This window comes from Falco cherrug, chromosome 7, assembly GCF_023634085.1.
Source record: "Falco cherrug isolate bFalChe1 chromosome 7, bFalChe1.pri, whole genome shotgun sequence".
Lineage (NCBI taxonomy): Eukaryota > Metazoa > Chordata > Aves > Falconiformes > Falconidae > Falco > Falco cherrug.
This window is the reverse complement of record NC_073703.1, coordinates 11,599,070-11,624,348: the sequence shown is the minus strand read 5'-3', so window position 1 is coordinate 11,624,348 and position 25,279 is coordinate 11,599,070. Positions and strand designations below refer to the sequence as shown.

Below are 25,279 nucleotides of genomic sequence, written 5' to 3'. Positions count from 1 at the left end.
CTCGGTGCTTCATGGTGATTAGTCTTTTCATTTGAAAATGTTCCTTATGGTGACCAATATTTGAAGATAAAGGGTGGGTGAAAGATATTTCTCCTTTCCAAGTACATCATGTGTTGAGAAGAGCAGGAAAAGTGTAACTGCCTTGTCCAGATGTTCTTGTGTTTTTTGACGGAGCTAATTGTCAAAGACAAAACATGTTTCTGCTTTTGGGGTGGTTATAAGCAAGAAGTGTATCAAGCAGGCTTTTCTGGACTCTGACTGCATTAAGTCACCAATAGTTCCCTGTCCCCCTCATCTAATCGTGCCTGGAGCTGTGATGAGGCATGTTGTACCATGGCTCAGGTGTAGCTGGAGGCAGGTGTCTGCTCAGGGTGTTGCTCCTCCCTGTGTGCTCAGCTGCTGCAAACAGGGACTATGCCTGTGCTCGGGTGTGCTCCAGGCATCTGCTGCCTCCCTGCTCCTCATCCCCACCCCACAGGCCCCTGGAGGGAAGCAGCAGCCTGGTGCGAGGCAGCTCCCTGCTTGATGCTGTCTGTCTCTAAGGCTGCGTGTTTTTCTTGCTGTTTGATGAGGTGTAGCGGGAGCACGTCAGCCTCACCTCCCGCTGCAGCCAGGAGCCTCCGCACAGCATGGGAGGTGGCAGCTGCCATCTCCACTGGCTGACAGCATGGTCCCTTCAGTCCCCTGTTCCCCATGTGTGTACCTCCCCATAGCAGCCCAGTGTCCCGTGTGCCCCCCAGCTCTGGTCCCTCATGGGAGCCTCCCAGCCCCCTGTGCTGTGGGTGTAGGTGGCTCCACTCCCTGCCAAGGTGGGGTGAGTGCTGTAGGCTAATGGCAGGCTTTCTTTTCATTAGCTGGTGTAAACACAGCTCTTTGGCAGCAGCCTGCTTTTCTGAGCCCAGGAAGACCATTTTTCCTTTTATTTATAATTTTGTGAAGTGTCAGGCCACAGAATTTTTAATGATAATAAGCAGCAGAGGAAACTTATTTATTCATTGTAAAGGTGGGTGTCATTCCAGGGCTGTAGGTTGTTTTTTTTAATGCTTCCCTCGCAAGAAATGTTGGCTGCTCATGCAACCTGCCTTCCAGTGTGCTCAAGTGACCTTCCCTGCGAAGCTCACCACTGCAGTTCCTGCTTGGCTCAGTGGCTTTCCAGACCCTGTCCCATGCAGGACCTGTGGGCCAAGTGAACTGGGAAAGGAGAAGCAAGGAAAGTATAGTGGGGTGGGTGTATTCATGTGCTTGGTGAGGTGCAATGGAACAAAAGGGAGTCATGAGTTCTCAGTCTCTTGCTTTCTCCTGTTGCTGTGCATTGCTTACATCTGCTTCCCAGACCAGCCTCTGTGATGGATTTGACTGCTGAGGAAAAGCAGGGAAGAGCTTTTTGGGATTACATGTAGCGCTTGCCTTCTGTCAGCCTATGAAGCTGCCAGTGGTGACTGGAAATAAAAAGTGGATCCATGGCATATGGAAGGACCAGGGCTCCTTCCTGAGGTGCAGAAAGGCAGAGAGCAGATCTCAGAGCAGGTCAAAGATGAGCAGGGGATGGGATGCAGCTGTGGAAGGGACAGGGACCAGTCTGAAGAGAGGACTGCAAGAAAGGATTGGAGCAAGGATTCATTAGGAAAGAAGGTTGAAATGGAGCAGAAGGGTGATGGGCTGTAGAAAAGGTGATGGGGAAAACTGATCTGGAGGGGGGGGGCGTGCCTTGAGGTAGGGAAGAAGCTTATGTGTGTAAGCTCTGCAGGGGGAAGCAAGTGTAAGGGAGAAATGGGTTTGCTAGAAAATGCTTGAGAACCGTGCCTTGAATTAACCAGAACCTTCCTCTCCCCCTTCGATGAGGCTTTGTAGGCAATATTAGAATCTTCCTAATTATTTTTCTTGGACGAGTTTTACGATCCTGATGATATTAATTATTCTTAAAGGTCAACAGCACTCACTTGAATCCCCTTCTGTTCTATCATGTAATCAGTTAATTAATTGGAAACCATTTAGCAGTGTCTGCTGAGAGCTTAGCCTGCCTTATGCCCTGTTGTTTTGCTATTGCTGGGAGATATATATATGTGTGTGTGTGTGTGTATATATATATATTTTCATTATTGTACCCCTTCCTTTCTTCAGAGGCTCTGCAGCGTGCTTGGCACTGTCCCAGCCCATCACAGCCTCTGACACCCCTCCCTGAGGCAGGCAAATTGGGATTCAGGCCTAGCTGTTACATTCCAACCGCCCTGCAAGGGTAGCGTTTGAGATTACTTAGGGCTTGCTGACATCCAGGCATCCAAGTAGGTGTCTGGGTTTTTTTCCTTAAGATAAATTTGATGCAAGAGCCCTCTAATGGCTGAGAGCACAGCCCTGGTTCAGGAGGGAGAGGGAGGACCAGGCACTGTCCCAGTGCATCTGTGCTTGATGTGTTGAAGTTGAGGCTCTTGTGTGGTCCTTGTCCAGCTCTCCCAGTGCCTGCCTGGGGATCTGGGGTGACCTCCCAGTGGCAGTGGTATCTCCTGAGCACTTGTCCTTGCTTACTCCAGTGCAAGCAAGGGGGAGGTGGTGGGAGACACATGTGAGCCTGGGAGGGCACATGTTTGGGGTCTGTTGTCACTGTGTACTCAGAGATGCAGGGAAGTACCCCTTAGGCACAGCTCTCCTTCCCATGCTGTCTCCTAGAGCTGTGCTTCGCTGCAGTACAGAGCGATTTGGTTTGCTTTGGGTCCACTGGAAACCTGTGAGTAGGAGGCATTCCCCAGTTCCCAGCTCCCATTCCTCTGTTCCCAGCTCAAAGAAACATGCAATTTGAAGCAAACAGGCAGGATAAACCCAACCCCTCACTGGAGCTGTCAGCTGGCAACCCTTGTTCTCAGTCGGCACACATCTCCAGTATTATTTCTGTATGCCGAAGCAGGAGAAAAGCCCAACATATAGTTATATTTTGGGCCTAATAGATCCAAAATTACTACAGTTTGGGAGAGAAGAGATGGGGTGGGGGCAGGACAGGCTTGAGGATGTCTCAGCTGCAGGAGGGCAGCCGTGGGGAAGGGCTCTTGCCCGTTGCAGGTTGGTTTTCCTTTAGCAGAAGACTGACATGTTCTGTGGATGCTGCTGGACTCTGCCCTGCAGGGAAGCTGGCAGGCAAAGCAAAAGCAACTGCAGGCTGACCCAGCTTTTAACCTTTCCTCAAGTCCTCTGAGAGCCCAGATCTCTTTGGAGAAGAGCAGTGGAAAATGTACACAACAGGGGGAGAGATGATCAGAGTCCAGAGGGCCAGATCCCTGCATCTGTTCCACCTCGAAGCATAGGGGACAGCTTTACCCACATCTGGTGACAGCTTCCCATCTGTACCGTCCGCTGAACAAAAACTGTGAGCAACAATAAACTCTGAGGGGTGATTTGCCTCCAAACAAAGCTTCATGCAGCTGGGAGATGCCTCAGAAGAGATGACTTAGAGGGTGTGGGAGCGTCACGGGGTTGGGTGGCCTTTAAAATGTTTTGGGATGGGCTGGGATGAAGGCAGCAGCAGGAGATGGCTTGCTGCATTGGCAAAGGCTGTGGGAGGAGAGGCGTGGGGCAGATGTGCTGCTGGCACGGGGTGTGGGAGCCCTGTGATGGAGGCGTGGTGCCTTACGCTTTCCCACTTGCTCTGCAACTTCTGTTTTGTAATGCTATTGTTTAAAGAACAATGCAGAGGACCAGCCTCTTCCACCTCCTTCAGCCCTGTTTCAGTGACAGTAGGGATTCTTTGCAAATCAAGGTCGTGCAGCTGGGAAATACCGAAGGGTTGGGCAGTTCCTCCTTGGGCACTGCACCTCTAGGGCTAGTGGGTGTGCACGTGGAGTGGCAGGGTCTCTTGTGTGTCACCAGTGATGTTCTCTTGCTCTCCTTTGGTGCAGGATGCTTTGAGTTTGGAAAATTATTGCCAATTCTGGTTGTAGCCCTAGAACAAGGAATATTTTGGGGTGAAATGAGATGATTATGTGATGGGATATGCTGTGTGATGCATGCCTTACAAGGCACAGGACGGTACCTGTGGATGTGAGAAAGGAATTAGTTATGCTATCCAAACTTACAAAGGAAGATTGAGTCTCAGAGGCTTTTTGATTCTGCAGTGTTCAGGGTTAGTAAAGACCTGGGTGTTGCTAAGGGGTTGCTTGATGAGCTGAACTGGAGGTAATGCCAAATCATGGCTGGAGGACTTCTGTAAACTGTCTTATTCCTCCACAGCATCAATACACATGTTCTGGTGCTGAGTCTGGGCAGGGAGCACAAGCGGGAGAACTGCTGGCAGCTATGAAATCTCAGGCTGACCAATTTAACACAGTGTCCTGTTCTGCTAAGTCTGCTTCCCGGGCATGCGAGGTTTGCATGCACTTGGCATTGCCCAGTGCTTTTGCAGGCTCTATCTCAAGCACGTCCTGCTGGGGCTTTGTGCTGAGCTATTGGAGTTTTCAATTGAGTCTAATATTTGCAGAGCCTGATTTGTGGGGAGGCCTGTACTGCCACAGCTTCTGGGACTTGCTGGGGTAATTTTAGCACATTCATTAAGGGAGGACAGTACATTTTTTCCCTTAATGAGCAAAGCTGCTTACTAAACAGGAAAAGGAGGGAGGGGGAAGGGAGGGTAGGGCGGGCGATGGGGAGTGTAACATTGCATTTAGAGGTCACTGGAGTTATCTGGCAGGGACAAACAATCCCCAGAGTGACTTTCCAGTGTTTTTCTGGTTCAAACCCAAAGCTTTAGCGGCTTACTTGCTGCAGAAATGACGTCTGGATGGACCTACCCCTACACCTACAGCAGCGTGTGAGGCTGCTGACACTTTCCTCTCCTGTGGCCACCAGTACCCGGCCAAGGCTGCAGCGAGCTGTGAGATGATGGGAAGCACCTGTTGTGCCTAAAGCATGGGGGATATCAAGGGAGTCCCACGGCACTGGGGAACCGCAGGTGAGGATGTGCATCTTGCCTGTCATTTCTGCCAGGCAGTCGCTCGTGCTCCCTCAGCCCCAGCTGCTCTGCACAGTTAATCCCGCTCCAATCACAATTTTCAGAGTGGCACCATGTTATTAAAATGTGTGAAAAACTTCTCTCGTGTAGAAGTAAATGTGTCAGATTGGCAACAAGGGCAAGTGGAGGATGGAGATGTGTGGAGAAGGGACAGGCGTGGAGGGTCCCTCCCCAGCAGCAGTGTTTCTGCTGTTGCATCAGACTGAACTGCATAATATAGCCTACAGTTTAATTACAGGGGCTCCTGCTTCTTGGTGTCATTAATGAGGCAACTGGCTTAATTTAGCTGAATAAAAATGGCTTTAATAATGGAAAAAAATTTGGCTGCTGGGTAATTGAGAGAGAAGACATGCTGTCTCCTCTTGCACTGAAGTCCACTTATTCTGGGCTGCATGGATTCAGACTCCTCTTTTTGTCCCGCACCCGCCCATTCCTTATTAAATGCAGGAGTTTGTTCAGAAGGTGAACCTCAGCGACTCCATCTCTGTCATGTACTGGGACAAAATGGCAGTAGTCACCTCCCCTCCCCTTCCAGTCACCAGCAAGGTCTCGGCAGTGCCTGTGGGGGAGTGCAGGACACAGCGTGTTCCCTCCTGAAACATAGTAGGAGGATGGGTGGAAGGAGATGGCAAGAAGTGGGACTATGCTGTCACTCAGTGATAACATCCTGCCTTTGAGGGGTGTGGGGGGCTGCTGGTGGGGGTATGGTGTGATGAGCCACCTGCAAAGCAGGAGGCTTAGGACCATGGCTGCTGCAGCGGGAGGAGAGGAGAGTGGTGTTGAGCCTGAGTCACAAGTGGATTGGATGCCTGCTGCCCTGGACCTGGTCCAGGTGTGCTCCATCCAACTCCTTCTCCCTACTCAACTCCTTTGAAACCTACTCCAGAGGCAAAAAGGACCCTGGCAGCTATTTCTAAAGAATGTCTCTGTGGAAAAGAGCATCCTGTGAGTGATGGAGAAAATGTCCCATGGTGGAGAAGCAGTTTGAGTATGTTCCAGGAGCACTGATGGCAAGTCTGTCCTGTTCACTGCTGAGAAATACGCAGGGAAGGTATTTTATTCCCTTCCCCCGTGTTTCCTCGATGTGTGATGTGCCGTATTTTATTACAGGTAGAGCTGATGCATAGGCTGTTATAAAGGTTCTCTGGCAAGCTCCGCTACAGGACTGCTTCCACTTTCCTATAACTCTGCCAGATTTTAATTGCTCAGGCTGAAGTTTTCTGTGTTGGGTGTCTGCTTCTGCCTGCATTTTTTTGGGGTGGGGGGAATTATTTCTTTCTAGTTTCAAATAAAAACCTGCTCAAATGTTTGAGGCAGTGGAAGGGAGCAGGGGAAACAGTCTGTTTTGTTCAAGCTAGAAAATACTGGTGATGCTCCTGTTGCAGAGCACCTGCACCCTCCTTTTCTGGAAGGAAAGAAACATTGTGAAAGGACAGATTTTCCTTGGAAGACTTGATTTTGCTTTGAGATGTCTCCTTACACAGGCAGAATGGCTCTTGATCCAGTTGGAGAGGAGAAGTTTTGCAAAGGATGTTTGGGCGTGGATAGGGGAGATGACGACTGGCCGCTCTTGTTGGGACACTGGGGTTGGGATTGGAGGATATAAAAGTGGGGAAGATCATAGGAAATTTGGTTGGGAATAAGGAAATTTGGGGTGGAGAAGTATTTGGGGAGAAGTGGCTGGGTGAGGTGGGAAGCAAACAGGTTGGGGAGAACTGGCACAGGAGGATAGAGGTTCTGGTCAGTGCAAGCGATGGGCATTTGGAGGTGACAACAGACTCAGCCTTGGAAACAGTGACAGAAAGGCAAAACAGGCAGCTGAAACTGGGAGAGGACTATTCCTGTGTGGGAGTGCCTTGATTTCCCCTAATCCTGCCTATCTATGCTTTACAAAATACTGGGAAACTCGGTGTGTGCAGCCAAGGATTGAGCACAGGGGGAGCCTTGCAAAGCACTGAACAGGAGTTACAAATTGCCAGAGCTCAGAGCTTCACCTGTGGAGCCATAATTTAATCTCTTTGTGTGCATCTACTGCGATACCGTCTTTAATTACACAATCACATGCTATTTTCCCTGGGAAACCTGCCCCATCCAGGGCACGGGATGGATCTGTTCTGGGAGAAATGAATGCTGTGCAGTGAGGTTTCTCCATGGGAGCGCTCTATCTTTTGTGGCAGAAGTCATTAGATGTACCCTTTGCATGTGGAAACCCAGTCCTGGCTTCTTTGACCTTTGGAGGTTTTGTGACTGCAATGGCATGTTTTTAATGTATGTTTGTGTGTGCAGCCTGTCTCTGTGCTGAGATCACGGATCTTTACAAGGGTCCATTGCAAGGAACTTTCTGATGTTTTAAAGTGTCCGTTCAAGGTGTCTGTTTCCAATGGCAAACCTGCTCCTCCCCATGTGTGTCCTGGCTGATCTGAAGCAGAGCCGTTGGTGTGTGTTCCCCTGACTGGCCCTGCAGAAGTCAAGTTGGATTGGACACAGTCTTTGCCCTCCGAGAGCAGCATCTCCTGCCAGATGTGTGCAAGCGCAGACCCGTCTCCTCTTTGCCTGATACTTGCTCTGATTTGTTGTCTGGGGGAAGGAGGAGGTGGTAGGAGTTGGTTTCCAGGGGCTGCAGGAGAAGCACAGCACATCTGCCTGGCAAAGCTTCTTGCATTAGTGAGGATGTTTCCTTTCTCCGTCTCTGTGTCCTAAATTGTAATAACACGATCATGCTATTTTTGATTCCCTTATTTGCGTGGAAAGCCTGTTGTTTTTTCTCTTTCAGAATCCAATTTTCTCTTGACATTTCTGCCTAATGTAGCAAAACATGACCTTTGAGAAAGGACATTCCAGTAAGATTCACTCCCTCCTCTGCATCTCTGCCTCTCTCCTACATCTTGCTGTCTCTCATGCATCCCCCTTTACGCTTCCTTCTTTTCTCTGGTTGGGGGAGGGAGTTTACTGTCTCGCTTTTCAGTAGCAGCGAGCTGCTCCTTCCCCTCCTACTTTTCATCTGTCTTTGCAAAGTTTCCAGGTGCTCAGTGCTCCGGGGTGGATAAAAGAGGGAGGTTTGCAATATTCCACCCCCCACCCCCATACCCCCCCCACTTAACTTCACCTGCTATTTTTGCCACCTTTCTGAAGTTTATTGGAGTCTGGAAGCAGTTTGTCTACAGCCGTAGGAACGGTGGGATCTTAGTCATGTGAAATGAGGTACCTGTGGTTTGCCGTGGTTTCCACAGCGGGATAGTCTGATGTGAAGCAGAGCCAGAATTTAATGATGCAGCACTGGGCCATCATGGTGTTTGGGCTTATTCTTCTGCCAGCCTTGTGGAGAGCCTTTGGGATCGTGGTTTGCTGTGTGAACTGCAGCGGCTTCCCCGTTCCTAACTACAGAATTCTGGGCTTCACAGCATCGCTTGGTAGCAGGTGGGACAGGACCAGAGTTGCTTTTGCCTTGTCAGTCCCTGGGCTGTGCCCTCTGCATCTGCCCAGTGTACCTGCCCTTGCTGCAGCCTTGTGTAAGGTGATGGATGAATCTCTCATCCTAAATTCTTGTGTCCGAGACCTGCAGTGGCAAGAGCCATTCCAGGATTTGTTCTCTTGGTTTTACCATGTTTCTGCAAATCAAACTGGTTGTGGGCTGAGGCTAGCATGGGTAGGCTGCCCACAGGTTGTCACCTCGTCCCGTACCTCCTTTCTGGCCAGCTGAGAGTTTAATGAACCTCCAGGTCATTTGTGCCTCTGGTGCTTCACCACTGTTCCCAGCAAGCAGGGCTGAGGCAGGAGGGCATCTGCAGCCTCGTGCCGAGCTGTCCTGCCTGCCCACAGCCTGCCTGCGTGTCTCGCAGCGGGGCAGGAGCTGGTGATGACAGGGAGGGATTCAGCTAAGCATGTGAGGCAGCACCTCCTGGGTTTTCTGGAGGCCAGCATAGGCCTGGGAGGATTTGAGTTTCTGCCAGACCCTGTGACCACGCATCTATCTGCTCACCCCATGGGCTGGTCCCTCTGTGACTCTCAGGCTGGCCAGGCACCCCCAGGAAGGCTGCCTGCTGCAGTAAGCGTTTCGTTGCCGTCTTCTCATGCTGTTAGAAATCTGGGACTTTTCTCTTTCCACTTGGTCTGCCCCAAACACATTTGTTCCTCTTGTTTTTAGTGTTTTGGTTGCTTTTACACTCCTTCATCCTCTTTGGCTTTCAGGTAGATGAGAGCTTTCTCAGGTAGATGAGATTTATGATTTTGCACAATTGGGCAGATGGAGAGAGGGATGGGGAGCTGCTGGCTGTTGTAGTGGCGGAACCCTTGGGTGCAACACCACAGCCATACCAGGACGCTTTGAGTGCACAGCTACTGCAGATCATATGATAACACCTTGGGTAATCATCAAGCTGTCATTTGAACCTGGCTGTTACTATTTTTAACATGAGGTTTGTGCTTAATTTATTGTTCAAGTTACAAAATTAGACTTGTTCTTTCTGCTTGTGGTTGATTGAGCTCTGGATTCATGGGCAAGTATCAGATATATCTTGCTCTGTTTGTATTTTTTTTTTCCTTAATGTTGCAGTAGGATATAGACAGTTTGCTCCCTTGGGGAAAAAAAAGTAAAATGAAAAACTTCCATTTGGGCTTGTCCTCATTAAAACCTCTCATTATAAGATCTAAAGTTGGGTCCTAAACTGCTTGACAGCCTCCCCATCGAGGAGGATGATGAGCCCTGCGGAGGCGGTAGGGCCACGTGCAGGAGGAATTATTTACCGTGACTTTTTTTTTTTCTCGTTAATTTTCAGAGACCTCTCTGGGAACCGGCTCACCACTTTGTCATGGCAACTCTTCCAGACCCTGCGACTCTTTGAACTGTAAGTCCCACCCTGGAGGTATCTCCTGGGAGAAGAGGGGAGGCTGAGAGGAGGAACGATTTCCAAATAGAGCTATTTTGAAGCCTGTGAATAATTACCTAATACTCCAGTGGGCAGCACCATCCTTGGGAGGGTTTCCCAGGTACGGGAGCACCAGAGCAGAACTGCTTCTCTTTTAACTTCACAGCAGCTGGCTAATTAACGTCGGGATGATGAACAAGTCATGCTTGGGGTAGTAAATGGTTCACTAATTCTGGGAACACATTAGAAATACTTACTAGATTTTGAGCAGACCTTCTCAAACACTTTCTCCTCATCTGTTGCAGCGTAGGGCTAACCATTTTGCTTTAGCTGATGGTCAGGCTTTATAAGACACCCCTTCTTTTTAGGTGAATGACACCGTTGCTCTCTAGCAGTCAAGGCACCTCCCAGCTCCTATGTGGGAGATGAGGTAGTGTTTCTCCTGGGGCACCAGTGGCCTTCAGCCTGCTGAATTATTGATAGAGCATTCAGCACTGTGCTTGGAGAATAAGTGGACATGAAATCAATGGAGCGTTGCCCTGATGACCTGTTTTGTTGAATTTTAGAAATTCTTGTTTGGTGGGTATAAAAAAAATAAATATATATATATGTAGGATTTGTCCCAGAGGAACCTGGGAAGCTCCATTCATCCTCACTGATGATCAATAGAGCTGTAAGCTAGAAGTGACTTATGAAAGAATAAAGACAGTCTTTCAAGTGGGAGTAAGTGTGTTATCACTGGTGTTACTGTAGTGTATTTTATTTCTGTCAAATTGTTAAATGAAAAATACTAATAGTGATATTAGAAAATAGAGAAACGCCCTTCTGATGGGGAATCTGGCTTGCAGAGTTAAAATGCTGAATTTGGAATTTGTCTCCTTGCTGATTACAGCTCTAAATATTTTTCAATCCTGGCTCAGGTTTCAAGTTTAATAGCATGAGTCATTTGTATTCTTAGACCTTTACTTATTGTCATTGCACCGTCTGGCAAAACTCAGATTGATGGTTGTTATCCAAGAGAGACCCAAGAGTGGAGGAGCAAATGGGGCTGCAGTCCTGAGCTAGAGGCACTGGCAGGGTCTGGGGTAACGGTGAGCCTGCAGATTAATGGGAATACTTCCAGCGGGGCTCGTTTTTATGTGGTTTCATTTGGTCATATTTTGTTTCTTCAGGCGTGTCCCTGGTCTGCCAGCCCAAGTCAGACTCAAAAGACCAATGCCAAGCACAAAGGGAATTGAGATACTGCTGTTTGGGCAGCAGAGTGTACTTGTTCCCACCTGATGAAGAATACATCTGTGTTGTCCTGATATGGTGATCCTGCCAGGGAAGCAGGTGTGCTTGGGGTGGCTTTGGTTGGTGTCAGCAGAGTCACTTGGGGCCAGCACTCTGCAGCCTGGCAAATGGGAAGGAACCGAATTGCTTGGCTGCGGTCGGAGCTGTGCTCAGAGCGGTTTTCTCAGAAATAATAAGCCCCAATTAATGAAAGAAGTAATGCAGATGGAAATGTAGGAGATCACAGGGCTGATTGGTAAGAGGAGATGACGGGGTGGGAAAGCAGCCCTGATGTGACGCACGGTGTCCTCAGTGTCCCGTGGGGAGGCTCAGCACCATGTGGGGCTGGAGCCTCGGCTAGACCTCTCTTGCCACCATGTTGCAAAAGGGATCTTGGCAAACCATCCGCTGGAACCAGCTCCAGTGATCAACTTATACCTACAGATGCACATGCCTGCAGGGTCTGGCTTTTGCTGTTGGCTGGGCTGGAGTAACAGCTTGGTCAACTTTGGTTTTTTTGGGTTTTTTTTTTCTGAAGAATTGCTTTGTCATTGGTGCTTCCTGACAAATGTTCCTCTCTGGGCTCCTTGTCACTAAGGTCCCTCCACCCATGTGAGCACAAGTAGGATGGTCAGTACCAGAATAACATGATGGTGGTGTTCCCCAAAAGTGTGATGGGAGAGGGATGTTTTAGCTGATGCCTGCTGGGATGTCGGTGTTAATAGGGCAGGAGGATAAGTCTGCAGTGTCCTCCTTGGGGCCATGAAACTGTCCAGATGAACTTTGGATTTTTTTGAGACTAGACAGTGTGGAGGTGTAGCCTGAGCCATGGGGTCTGAATCATTGTTCACGTAAAGATGCTGGTAGTTAGGGAAAAGACATACATTATCTACTGTGGGGTGGTCATGGTCCTGAGTGCTAAAAGGAAAGGAACCTGTTGAGGAAAAGCAAATCCCAAGATGGGGGAAGATTAGTAATGGATGTGCCAAAGTGGGAAATATTTTATTTTTTTTAGACATGCAGAGGATGGGTGAGTAGAAGACAGTTTTTTGGCACACTGAGCTCCAAGGAGGCTTCCAGAATCTGGGAAAGAGACAGAATACATGGCCCACATAAAGTGAGTGTGAAGCACTGGTGAAAGCTAGAAAGGGAGTTGCAGACTGACATCAGCCAAGGACTTGAAGTTGAGCCAAAACTCTCTGGAAGGGAAGAAGGTGGTGAGCAGCAGAGACCAAGGCAGGCAGACTGAGCAGCAGTACTTGTGCATGGCCATGGAGAGGCCAGAAGACCCTAGGGACACATAGATGCTGGCAAGAGTCTGCTCTTCTCAAGAAGGTTACGTCTACAGGGAGGCTTGGTGGGACAAGTGGGTGTAGGCATGCAGCAGTTTGCCAGAGGCACCTGATATTGAGTACTAGTGCTGCCAGGCAGTTGGGGATCTGGAGGGACGGTAGTTACTGAAGGCAAAACTGTGACTTACAACGAGGCAGCTCAGAGCAGCAGAGCATGTGGGAAGGGAAGCTATGGGAGGATCATCTCCAGCAGGGTGTTGGGAGGAGAGGAACTACAACTGATGCAACTCGGAGATTGCCAGGGAACGTGAGACCTGACAAAGCCACTCAGTGAACACAGAGCAGGAAGGAGCAGAAGATTAATGGGAAGATCATGCCATGCTATGAAAGCAGGCAGGTGGATGGGAACTTGGGGCTTGAAACAGCTGCCTGGCTGCATTCAAGGCATCACAAGCTCGGGAAGATGGTACTGCTTTAAAGCAGAATTTCTTTTCTTGTTCAACAGAGCTGAGACTTTCCTCTGCTGACTCACTGAAGAAAGGATGGCAAAAATGAGGCACAATTCCAAAGAATATTATCTTTCTCCTCCTGGCCAGAAGCAAGGCTTGGAATTGTTTCCAGTAAATCCAGTTCTAATTCCCACAGCATGGGCCGATCTTTACCAGCAGGGCTTGGGTTAATGTGTGCGCAACTCTCCTAAGTCTGAAGTTGAGTGTGTACAGGGAAGAATCTGACACATGCAACAGCTCATAAACATTGGACTTAGAGCCTTTCTTATCCAGAAGTCACAGCTGGTTTCCTCTGTCATGTCCTTGGCTTCCTTTGTCATGTCCTCAGAGAGCTCAGGGCTGACATTTCAAGAAATTCCTTCCCGGAAAGACTTAAGACTCTGGATCCAATTACATCTTTGGTTGTATAAAACCTTGTAGTCCTGAACATCTTGCTGTTCTGCCCAGCCCATCAGCATTTCTAATACCAGCAGTCCCTGCCAGCTTGCCCTGCGGTAGATTTCTGCAATGCTACAGCAAGAGGCTTTGGTGGGAACGGGGCACAGCAGCATCACTTAATGTTATGAGTCTAACTTAAAGTCGTCTGTGCCTCCAGCTTAAGAACTTATTGCCGCCAACAGTCACTCTTAATAGAGTTGTAGCTAGACAGTGGGTACTTGCCTGCTCTCTGCATTAGCTAATCCAGCCGTCAGACGCCACGCATCACTCCTGTCTGAGTTCTTCCCTTTCTGTTCCATCCCTTTCTGGCAGGGGTTTGGAAATAAGAGTTCTGGCTGGACTGCCAAAAGAAGCCCTGGTTCAGGGAAATAAATAGAAATGAAAAACAAAAGTAGGGTTTGTTTTCTGTCTTCTGGGGTGCTCTTGGGTTCTCAAGCTTAGGGAAGTGGTCTCAGTCCTGAGGTGTAAAGGAATGGAGGCAGTGGGTTTGTTAGTGTTGATAACATGCAGCTGTGGCCTTGCCTCAGAGGCAGTGGGTTGATTGACATGGATGATGTGCAGGTGTAGCTCGTTCCTGCTAAGTGGTTAAATAGCCCTGAGGATTGGGGTAGAGGGGGTCAGATGGAGGAGGAGCAGTGTGGTCTGACCTCTGGAGGAAGCAGATACAGCATGGACAGTAGAATCTGACCAACGGCAAAGCCTTGTTGCAGTCTACTAGTTGGATTGTGCTGCAACACTGAGGTAGGAGAGTTTTGAATTGCAAATGAATGAAACCTTGGCAGCAGTTTTATGTGAACTAAGACAGGAGAAGCATGGCGAGGACCTCCACTGCCCTCTGAGGGGCTTTAGCTGTGGACAGCTTTGTTTTAGCTGAGAGGGGAGGTGTGGGACAGCGTGTGCGTCTCATATAGTTACATAGCCTGAAAAAAACCTGCTCGGGGTGTGTGTGTGAAGTCCTGTCTGTCCCAGTACGTACTGCAATGCTGATGGCATCTCCTTCTTGCACTGGTCCACCCTGGTGCGGGCTGTTCAGGGAGCCCTCGGTCTGTTGTGGGAGGCAGTGGGTACAGCTTTCGGCGGGGAGCAAAGCTGGGCTCAGCCAGATGCTTGCAGCATCGCTGTCTCTGAAGAATTGACTTGGTGCCTGCATAGCTCTAGGGTTTCAGCTCTGTCGCTGTCCCCTCGAATGACAGTGAAGGGCGTGATCATTGCAGTTTTCTTCTGTCCCAAACACAAGCCCTGCAAGTGTGCCTGCCTCATGGAGGGGCTCTGCCCAGAGCACACCCTGCTACAAGCCTGTGCTTTGCCTGGGGCTGCTGGATGGCTCTGGCTCATGTGTGGGTTTGGTCCCTTTTTGGGCCAGCTCCTCTGTGCAGGGAGCAGCTCTGCTTGTGCAGAGACGCCAGCTTGCTTGCGGCTGTGATACTTGCTCTTTCTCACAGGCATTTTCAGTTTTAACAAGGCCTTCAAAAGGTGCGGGAGTATGTGCAGCTCCTGAGAGCCTGTAACCAAGCGATGCTTTGGCAACATTTCTAAGCTAAGGTTACATGTGAAAAATGTCCTTTGGGTTTACTCATCCTCTCTGGGAGAAAGCTGTGTCAGATAAGTCTCATGAGAAGGAGCCCCTTGCCTTATTTCTTGCTGCTGCATCCTTTAAGCATACAGCAGCAATGAAGACCTCTTGGCTGCTCCACTGTGCCTTTCAGCACCAGTTTTTGTCCTTCTCACTGTGATGGGAGATGTCTCTGCAGCACATGGTGATGTCTTCTGGCCCAACAGTGGGTTTTGGCTAAAGGGCACCTTGTGTTCTCAGAGGTGCTTCTCCTCCTTGCGGAGAAAAGAAGGTGCATTTATCTCGGCAAGCAGAGGGTTGTAGGTAACGGAGATGTGTCACAGAGGTTGTGGGTGGAAGAGCTGGAAGGAGCTGCAGCTCCCAATGATCCCTGCCAAGGGGTGGGGTCTTGAGGAGAACAATGGAGGTCCAGGATTTTGGGCAGGCAAAGGACAGTGTGAGTGTGGAAATCCCTATGCACCTTTCTGGAGAGCTGGCTGGCATGGCAGATCAGGCACCAAGCAAGGAATGAGGATGTCTCCTGCATGTCAAGAGTGCTTTTGCGATGCATGTTAGGGAAAACAGTTGCACAACATCTGTCCCTCTTCTACCTGTGGTGCCACATCAGCTGCCAGTGGCACTCAGCGCATCCAGCTGGTGATGGAGTTAATTTGTGCAAAAGCCCCTGTGGGGGTCTTGATTAGAGAGAGTTACAGCGCTGATGTTGGGGCAGGGCTGATGTTGGGGCAGGTCGTGGGTAAGTTCTGCCCTGAAGCCCGCTGCTCCTGCATTATTCACGGGCCTTCATGAATTAGCAATGGGCCAGGAAGGCTGCTGTCTATTACTTACACAGTTGCCCTTACCTGCTACGGCAGTGGCTGTCCCCAGCAGCCTCATTTCGTGAGGATATTTGCAACTGAGCAGAATTTCTCCCCCATTGCCTCTGAGCTCTCCTGGCTCCCTGCCTGGTCCCAGGGTACAACTCTGGTTACCTGATCTGCTGTTAGCAGAGTCCACGGCTCTTACCCACGCGCCATTCCATGTCCTGCTGGTAGCAACGACCTTGGGAGAGTCCTGAGGAGAACATGGATTCATGGATATGCTGGAGAGAATGCAAAGCCTGTATGAGGCCCTGGCAGTATCCACCATAGCATGCAGGGAATTCCTTGTCATTCGAATTCCACCAAATCACAGTACTGATCTGCTCTGGTCTGTTTAAATTTAGTGCTTTGGCCTTTTGAGTCGCTTGTCAACCTGTGTTGCAAAGGTTTAGGTGCTTTTCAAGGGAAAAGAATGAACTAATGAAAAGCCACAGAGTGAAGTTTAACACAGTGTTTATTCTAAAACATGCACACAAAAAAAGGTCAGATGGCATCTAGTTCTATAAGAAGATTCAAAATGGCATCATTAGGGTTCAGGTTTAACACCCTTGGGTGCTATCAGCAGATCCTTTCTCCTCCTCTTGCTCCTTTTGCCGTACTGTATTGACAAAACATCAGCTGCATGTGTTTGGAAGGTCGTTTCCAAATCCTGTTAGCTGGTGGAATTAATTTTGTAAAAGCAAGCATGGATTTTGCAGTAATATACAGAACAGACTAGAAAAACAGCTTCCCTGCTGTATGACAGGGGGATCTAGATATCATGTGAAGCAACGGTCTGACATTGGAATGTACCTTTCTGCTTTGGGGTGACTGAGCTCACCTTTTGCAGTGCTGGCTTCTCTGCTTCCTACTTTCTTTCGCTTACACAGTGATGTGGGGAGATAATTTGTTTGTTCAGGCTGTATCTCCTCTTTTGCTCAAGTTACCATTGCAACCCACGTTGGTAACTCAGTCTGGCCTGGCTGAGCACTGGGCTCTCCTCCCTGCTGGGATTTGGCCTCCTTGCATCTCCACAGAGAGCAAGCTTCAGGGCTTTAAAAATGTAAATGAAATGGTTAATAGGTTGGAAAATCAATTATAATAAACATCCCTGGTATATAAACCATATATAAGTGTGGTTTAAATGAAGTACATTAAAGACAGTGCTTCTTTTCTTGGCCAGGTCAGCAGGGTCTCAGTGCAGTGCTCTCTGATTTGATTAAAATGCATGATACCCTGTGCATTAGCTCATGTCCTGGGTCACCAGGAGGCTGTGTTTGTCCAAGGTACTTGGGAGAAGAGCTGCCAGCTTTGCTGAGTGCTAGTGGGGGCTGCAGGTGTGCTTTACCCAGCAGGATCTTGGACCCCCACTGAAGTAGGATTTGAAGATGTGAATCAATGTTTTAGGGCAGTGGGGAGCCGCCTGCTCTTTTGCTGAGGGATGAATGTTTTGCGTGTCTGGGTAGCTGCGGGACTGAGCTGCAGATGTGCAGATCTTGCGGTGAAAGACGTTGCATGTGCCTGTGTGCGGCTCTGGGAGATGTAAAACCTTGTGTGCATGCATGAAGGAGACGGTGTGAATGCATGGATGTGTAACCTCTGTCTCTCTGAAGGCGGAAGAGACATAAATAACGAGTACCAGAAGACCCCAGGCAAATAACATGGAGGAGATTCTTCTTTAGCTCTGAAGGGCCCCTTGCACCTGCGTGGTGGCTATCCTCTTCAGGGAGCCTGGAGCCAGGTGATGGCCCTGCTCATCCTTCCCCACCCCACCGTCCTTTCTCACGCTCTCTCTGCCCATAGGAGACTAGAGAGGAACCTTTTTAACTGCAGCTGTGACATCCGCTGGATCCAGCTCTGGCAGGAGAAGGGCGAGGCAAACCTGCAGTACCAGGAGCTCTACTGCATGAACATGGATGCAGCCATCATCCCTTTGCAGGAGATGAACATCACCCAGTGCGGTAAGAACTCCTGCGGGCGGGTATGAGGGAGGCCAGGAGGGTGCCGGGAAGGAGCCCTGTCCTATCTTCTTAACCATTTTCTTGGGGAACTTGGTGTAGCAGAATCCCACCATGTGGTCAAGAATAAAATGATAGAAGCTGATTAGGGTAGTTTGTGGATTAAGAATAGAGTATCTGGGTAAAGGTGGGGCTGTTGTTTCTGGATGTGTGAAGGTATTGAGTGATTCGGGGCATTTCCTTCACTGTAATGATGTTGCTTGGTGAAGTGTCTGCGATGAGTCTGCGTGATGCCTTGAAAAGGGATATGTTTCATGTTGCTCTTCGTCTGTCTTAACAAATCCTGGGAACAGTATGTTGTTCAAAGACTGCCACTGTATCTTTCATAATTACTCTTAGGAAATACAAGCCTCTGTTAATTTTCTTCTGTTCTCTTTTTTTCATTTGAAAGCCAGTTATCTGTAGGGAAGAGGCAGAGTGACTTTGTATCTCTTTCTCTTTCCTGCTGATGTTTAAAAGAGTCCAGTGGCCCCAGGGGCAACATGAGGCACGTTCAATAGTTATCCCTTTTTCCTTCACCTTGTTCACGCATCAGCTGCCTGTTTGGTGTCAGTTTTTGTTCTGCTATTGCCATTACTGGAAAGCATCCTTTGCAGAGTAAGGGGAAGGAGGTGTACCTTCAGCAGAACAATTAAACTGTCTATACACAAGCAGCTGTCAAACTGACAGGCTGAAAGGAGGAGGAAAACCAGAGGTTTTCTTTTTCTGATGATTGTCCTTTGTTCTGGGAGTTTGGGTATGTTTCTTGTAGCAGCCGTAGACAAACAGCATGCACGATTCCCCCTCCCCTGCAACACACCCACCCGAAGTTCACGATGTCCCTTTGTTCATCTTTGGAAATTGGCCAAAGTGTGCCTGCATGTGGATGAACTAAAAAGATTTGTGTGCTGTAATTTCCTCCGCACATGGGAAGAATAATCTGCAACGATTAGAGGAAAAAAAAAATCCTGAGGGATCAGGGACTGGAGGAGAGGTAGCTCCATCAGTGGTGGTACTAGACTCTAGGGGACAGCAGGGTGCTGATTTGGGAACAACGTGCTGGGGTGCAGAGTGAGCACCTTCTCTGACCTTGCAGTCTCCTGGAAGCACAGGGAGCCACACTGATCTGCTTTCCTCCAAAGGAAACTCCTTCTGTTCAAGCTTTAAGACCACTCAAAGGATGTTGTAAAAAGACCTCATTTATCTTTGTCCTTTGGTGCTGGTGTTGCTTGGTGTGGCCACGTTTGATACCATTTCAACCACCAGTGACCATACGTGTCCCTCCCACCTCCCTCTCCACTGATTCCTGCCGCCTATGCAGCTTTACCAGGCCTTGACTGCTGCCTTCTTTGTTCTGGCATCCTTCAAAGTCAGTACAATGTTGCTTCCCTCCTGGCGTCACTCCCTGATAGCAGTGAAAGGGTGTGTATCCTCATCCCATGGCTTTAGGCTGGCGTGATGGATGCTGCTGCCCTATGATGGGAAGGCACCACTGCTCAGTTCCCCCATGCCCTGCCTACCCACTTTGCCTCTACGAACAGCCCAGAAAGCCCAACTTGTGCAAGAAGGCTGGTTGCTCTTCTTCTTGCAACCAGTGCTGTCTTGTTACATGTTGCAAGGATATTTGGTGCCTGTGGTGGCGAGTAAGGAAGTGGCGTAAATCAGAACTGCCATAAATCACTGACTCTCTCTGTCTTTGCCAAGGAACAACAAGGGCACCTTGTATTAGGAGAGCTGCAGTTATTATGAGGATACATCCTTGGTCATCTTCTCTGGATTGTTGTAAATTAGGGGGATGCTTCTATCACCTGGAGTTCTGGGTGCTCTGTACCTTGTCCCAGGAGGTGGGAATGCTTTGGATCCTCTCCCAGTCACACACAGCTTTCCCTTTCCAGGTGACTGGCCTCAAGAGCAGCTTCTGTGGGAGTAGAAGAGATGAGGATGAGGGTTCTGTGAAGGGAAGGGCGGCTAGAACTGGACAGCAACTTTCGGATTTAAATGTGACGGGAGGGTCTGTTCAGCTGGCACATCTACAGTGCCTACATTTTTCCCCTATCTCCAAGACACCTCCTTTCCTTGGTAGGGCAAGGACACGCTGTTACCTCCTGCTGCTTATCCCAGGGTGGTGGAGGCTGATTTGGGAAACAGCTTGGTGGGATCTGTGTCCACACACATGTCCTGTGACTGGCTGTAGTAAATGCTGCTCCACACCTGAGCGCTTTTTGGTGTCTGGCTCTCCTAGACCTCCCCGAGATCAGTGTGAGCCATGTGAATCTGACGGTGCGGGAAGGGGAGAATGCTGTCATCACCTGCAACGGCTCAGGATCACCACTGCCTGACGTCGACTGGACCGTGGCTGATCTCCACTCCATCAACACGCACCAGGTAGGGGGCAGAGGACCTTAGTGCTGCCTGTGCCTGATGTGGCAAGGGCGAGAGAGCTGCCATGGGTCTCCCAGGTCTGTGCATGCAGAGGGGAGGGTCAGGTAGATGGTGGAAGTTGCTATGAGAAAAGTGAGATGGTTGTATCCAAAGTAAAATGGAGGCTGTGCCCTGTCCACATGAGAACCACATGGGAACTATGTGAGGGCAGCAAAGCCTTCCCTCTGTATGGCTGGAAAGTGAGGAGGAGATAGCTTCATATCTCAGTGCTCCCTAATTGAATTAACTCATGTCTCCTCTAATGAGACCACCTGTTTACAAAGGTGTCTGCAATAGCTGTAGCTGAAATAGGCAGCTAAGCAAGCTTTCTAGAGGCAAGCCATGTTTATCAGCGCTACAACTCTGTGGCTCTCCCCTCTTCCAGTAGTTTCTCTTATAAGATGTGGTGCATTTAATGAGGTGAGGAAACATCTCCCTTCACCCAGATCCTAGTTGTCCTTGGATTTTGGAGATCTGACATCTTATGTGGAAACTGTGATCCTCATCTTCTGGGGGCAGTCAGTAGTGGGGAGGAGAGGAGCCCACCAGACATTGATTTCTATCTGTATTTCTCTCTGGGGTTTTTAGACCAACCTCAACTGGACCAACGTTCATGCCATCAATTTGACCTTGGTGAATGTCACCAGTGAAGACAACGGATTCCTACTTACCTGCATTGCTGAGAATGTGGTGGGGATGAGCAATGCCAGTGTGCTGCTCACAGTCTACTGTAAGTAGCTATGGAGAGACCTTGACCATATAGAGGCTGGAGGGCTGCCCTGGGAACCGTTGAAATGCGTGGCCATTTGCTACTCGTGATATTCTGGTTTTGTGGGTGAGGATTAGGAGCTGAGTGCAGTGAAGAGGAAGTGGATCTTCATATAGCTCTCTCAAGTGTCAGTGTTTTTGTTTTCCTGCTGCTTCCATGAATGCAGAAATGAGCACTAGACCAGGGGAGGAGCAGCAGTGCCACAGTGGTGGTGGACATCTCTCCGCCCATCTCTTGGAAGATCCAGCAGAATAAGGAAGAGCCGCAGAGGGACTAAAACTCTGTTTACAAACAGAGAATTGCTTGCCCTGATGCTACGTGAGAGGTTAAATGTCACCCTTGCTAAAGCTAGTGTAAATCTTACCTCTGATTTCAGGGATGCTAGTGCTTCCTCCCAGATCTGTTCCTACAAAGTTAAACTGCAAATGCCACGTAAACATGCGTGTCTCACATTTCAACTGTTCACTTTTAGCTGCAAGTAGCTAAACTTTCTTTGTGCTTTCTAATATAACTTAACACAAACCTGACCTTAAGAGGAAGTTTGCACAGCTTTGTGTTCTCAGGCAGCTGAGATTTACTATATGTTGCTGTGTCTGTAATATTTGCCCTTACTCTGTAGTTTGAAAATCTGACCCCACCTCCAATGTTGTCAGATAGAGCAGAAACCCGTGCAGGATTCTGGCTAGTCTTGGTGAACCTACGCATATCGTCTGTCCAGTGCAGTGCAGGAGCCACGGGGTCCTGTAGACAAGGCAGTCACAAGGGATAAGAAAAAGGAGAGCAGATGCTTTACTGCTTTCATCTTCCTCCCTATAAGTACTTATTGATGGATTGAAGAATGGAGGTAATTAAAGTTTAGATCAGCTCAGAGATGATTGGTCAGCAGGTGGGTGGTTTTTGTGCTGTGTTTTAGCATCTTTTCCTCCACGCCTTAAACAGCACCATGCCAATGCCTGTTTTCCCCTGTGTAATCCTATAAGCTGCTGACAGTTTCTGCTACCCCTGCTCTTGTTGCCCAGACCCATCACTCAGGCTGTAATTTCATGCTGAAAAGATCTGGATTTGTGCGTGTAGGTGGCTGCCTGTTTTGAATCCTCCTTGCCAGATAGATGTGAATAAGCCCCATGCACATCTAGGCTTGTGAGTGAAAGGACGTGGCTGGGACATGGCTGGGTGGTTCAGGGTAGCTGGGTGCTGGTGGGAGAATTTGCTCAGCTTCAACCAGCTCTGCACCTTTTTTCTCTTCTATCACCTTCGCTGCCTGAAAAAACTCACTGTCTTCTTTTTTTTTCTTTTTTTTTTTTCCAAATGATGGTTCAAAGCTGGTGCATTGTTTTTGTTCCTTGTGGATGTCCCATGGATTGTCTTTGCAGCTGGATGGTACCAGGCAAAGGAGAGCTCTAGGGAAGACCTACGTGTTTTTGTGTCCTTTGTCTTTGCATAAAACTCTGTTCTTCCAGTTCAGACCTCGCTAGCCTTGGGGTTTGGGACTTTACATGTAGGCGTTGTAAATGGGGTTTCAGAAGCAATGGCAGAGCAACATTTGAATTATTGGGGTGTCCCAGTGGGAAGACGATGCATATGCAATAGATTGCAGGTGGAGTCTCTGCTTTTCTTTTCCCTCTCCCACTCTACTCCCTTTAATTAAAACACCCCTGGAGGGTGTTCGGCGAGCAAGAACTCCTTTGGGATATTCAGGCAGTCAAAAACCCCCAAGGACAGGCAGTCACTGAGGGATGTTTGCTTCCACAGCTATGCAATCCGAAGTTGCTCAGTGCGACTGGAGAGCTCCCATGGGCACCTTGCACATGTGTAATATAACAGTGCTATGTCTTGGTGCCCTTAATGGGGCCAGGCGGCCTCCCCATGATCCTGTGGGGGAAGGAGAGCAGCGGTAGGCATGTGGACTGGACAACTCCAAGCTTAACTGTTTCTGGACTGGTGAAGGAAGCATCCATGTTGTTAATTTGTACCCTTGTTCAGAAGCCCAAAAGAGCTGGCTATGGTTCAGATCTCCTTTCCAGGGAGCATTACTGTGATTTAGCCCTGCTTCATTGCAGGCATCCATGGGAAGAATAGAAGGAACAAGTGGTTTTGGAGGTTGTGTTTTCAATAACCTTAACTTCCATGGTGCACAGAGACATCATGTGGGTGGAGGTGTGCTGTGAGCCTGCCATGTTTCTCTCCGCTAGATCCCCCTCGCATCCTAACTCTGGAGGAGCCGGTGCTACACTTGGAGCACTGCATTGCATTTGCAGTGCATGGGAACCCAGCTCCCACCCTTCACTGGCTGCACAATGGCCAGGTCCTCCGGGAGACAGAGATCATCCACATGGAGTTTTACCAACAAGGGGAAGTGTCCGAGGGTTGCCTGCTCTTCAACAAACCCACTCACTACAACAATGGCAACTACACGATTGTGGCCACCAACCAGCTGGGCTCAGCCAACCAAACCATCAAAGGACACTTCCTTGAAAAACCCTTTCCAGGTAGGATATTCAGTTTATTTCGATAGGGTTGCTTGCAAATCAAAGGTCTTACTATGGTCCCATCGGTAATCCTTGCACCTAGACAAGGCTTTGACAACTCAAGTTGGCCTTTGTCTGAGCAGCAGGTTGGAAGAAGTGACCTCCAGAGGCCTCTTCTGACCAGTGTGATTCTCCTACTTAATTGTGCTTTGGTGTCGTAATGCAGAGAGAGACTGATTTAGTTATTTTTGTTGTGTAATGTATTCTGCAGTTTTTGGGGTTTTTTTTTAGATCTTCAGGAATTTCAGTGGGAATAGGATGTACATTTGGTCAGTTATATTGGATCTGCTCTGGTGTGCCCCAAAAAGGTTGCCCAATTTTTTTGAGCGAAAGTGTTCTTCTATGTGGTTGCCAGTTATAAGCTAAATAAAGCCCTTTGAAGTGATGCAGCTCTTCCCTGTTTTTCTTCTAGCTTGCATTTGTGAAATGATTAAAGCTGGATGCAGCAGTGTCAGGATTGTTTTCTTTCTGAATATAACATGTGCAATCCCAGAATGACAGGTCTACAAAAGATGCAATGGCTCAATTAGTTGCTTTGCATCAGTTTGCTGGGATTTCTTACCCGATTGTTTGGAATTCCCTGTTGTATTCCCTAGTGATTCAGGGCTTAACTGAAGGGGAATAAAAAAGAAGGGGGGAAAAAAAAAAGCATTTGAGGACATGAAGATCCAGCTCTGGGGACTACAGTGGAGACTTTTGTGGTGATCTGCCTGCTGTATGGGAGCATGGAGGGTCTTGGTCTGCTCTCCGGCATTGCAACACCATGCTGGCCATCACGGAGTTAAGGTCTGTGCAAGCTGCTGCCTTTGCCTTCAGGAATGATGCCATGAGAAAGTGGCAGCTCTAAATTGGCCCCTGCAGCCCAAGAAAATCCAGCAAAATAGGGCGTTTGCTAAATATAGAAAAATACCAACGGTACTCTCATTTATTATTTATATCACACCATATATGTACACAGAGTTTTCCCGCAGGTCAGATATCATAAATGCAAACCCAAATCTCTGCCTTGAAGATCTGACAATTGAACAAATGAGCCGATATGGAAAGGAGTGGAAAATTTGCATTCTGGCTTCAAGGATGATGCCCTGTTTGGCTATCTGACCTATTTATGTTTCCTTCTGTCAGGGCAGAAGAGCAGCTTATCAAATGTAGGTGGGTGAGGAGAGGCGTGCAGGTCTGCAGTCTCACCTCTGTCAGGTTCCACCTTTGTGACTCAATTTCCCCATCTGTGCAACGGGGGCAGCTCTTTAAGTAGGTGCTGGACCTCCAGAAAAGGGGGCAGATCTGCTGTTCTAGAGAGCTGATTTTGGAAGTGGATCTGTGCTGTGGTGTGACGTGGGAAGGCACGTTGATGTTTGAAGATCCTTTTGTGTCAGAGGCTCTGGGAGAATGGGATGGTGTGAAATATGTAAAATATTGCCCTTGTGAGTGCATCTTCACCCACGCCTTGTGTGCGGTGTTGGTGTGGAGTACTTTCTGACCCTGAACCATCTCTCAGCAGGAACTGACTAGTTTCTTTTATTTCTTCTGATCCAAAGTCCCAAGCCATTGCTCACCCTGGCAGACCCTGTCAGCCCAATGCAGGATGTAATTTACTTTCCTTGAAGTTCGTTGCTCCGTCCAGTACCACAGCTGACATTTATAATTTCCCATTTGAAGGTGGATTCCTCCAGAAAATGCCACAAATTGACGGTTCCCCAGGGTGGTTCATTCAAGAAGCTTATTGCCTATAGCTATTCACACATGCAAGGGTTTTGCTGTCACTGCCCAGGATGAGATTATT

General features: G+C 48.7%; 1 protein-coding gene across 5 annotated transcripts in view; it reads left to right on the top strand.

Moving 5' to 3' along the window:
• Positions 1-25,279, top strand: part of NTRK3 (neurotrophic receptor tyrosine kinase 3) — a 232,138-nt gene that overhangs the window by 46,023 nt on the left and 160,836 nt on the right. For all 5 annotated transcript variants that reach the window (XR_008733243.1, XR_008733244.1, XM_005436616.3 and 2 more), the window contains exons 4-8: positions 9,769-9,837; positions 17,585-17,742; positions 20,021-20,163; positions 20,788-20,929; positions 23,161-23,457. Coding sequence is in view for 3 of the 5 variants with exons in the window: in XM_005436616.3 (XP_005436673.1) it covers positions 9,769-9,837; positions 17,585-17,742; positions 20,021-20,163; positions 20,788-20,929; positions 23,161-23,457 (809 nt within the window). In the remaining 2 variants the exon portion in view is untranslated. The remainder of the gene's footprint in view (positions 1-9,768; positions 9,838-17,584; positions 17,743-20,020; positions 20,164-20,787; positions 20,930-23,160; positions 23,458-25,279) is intronic.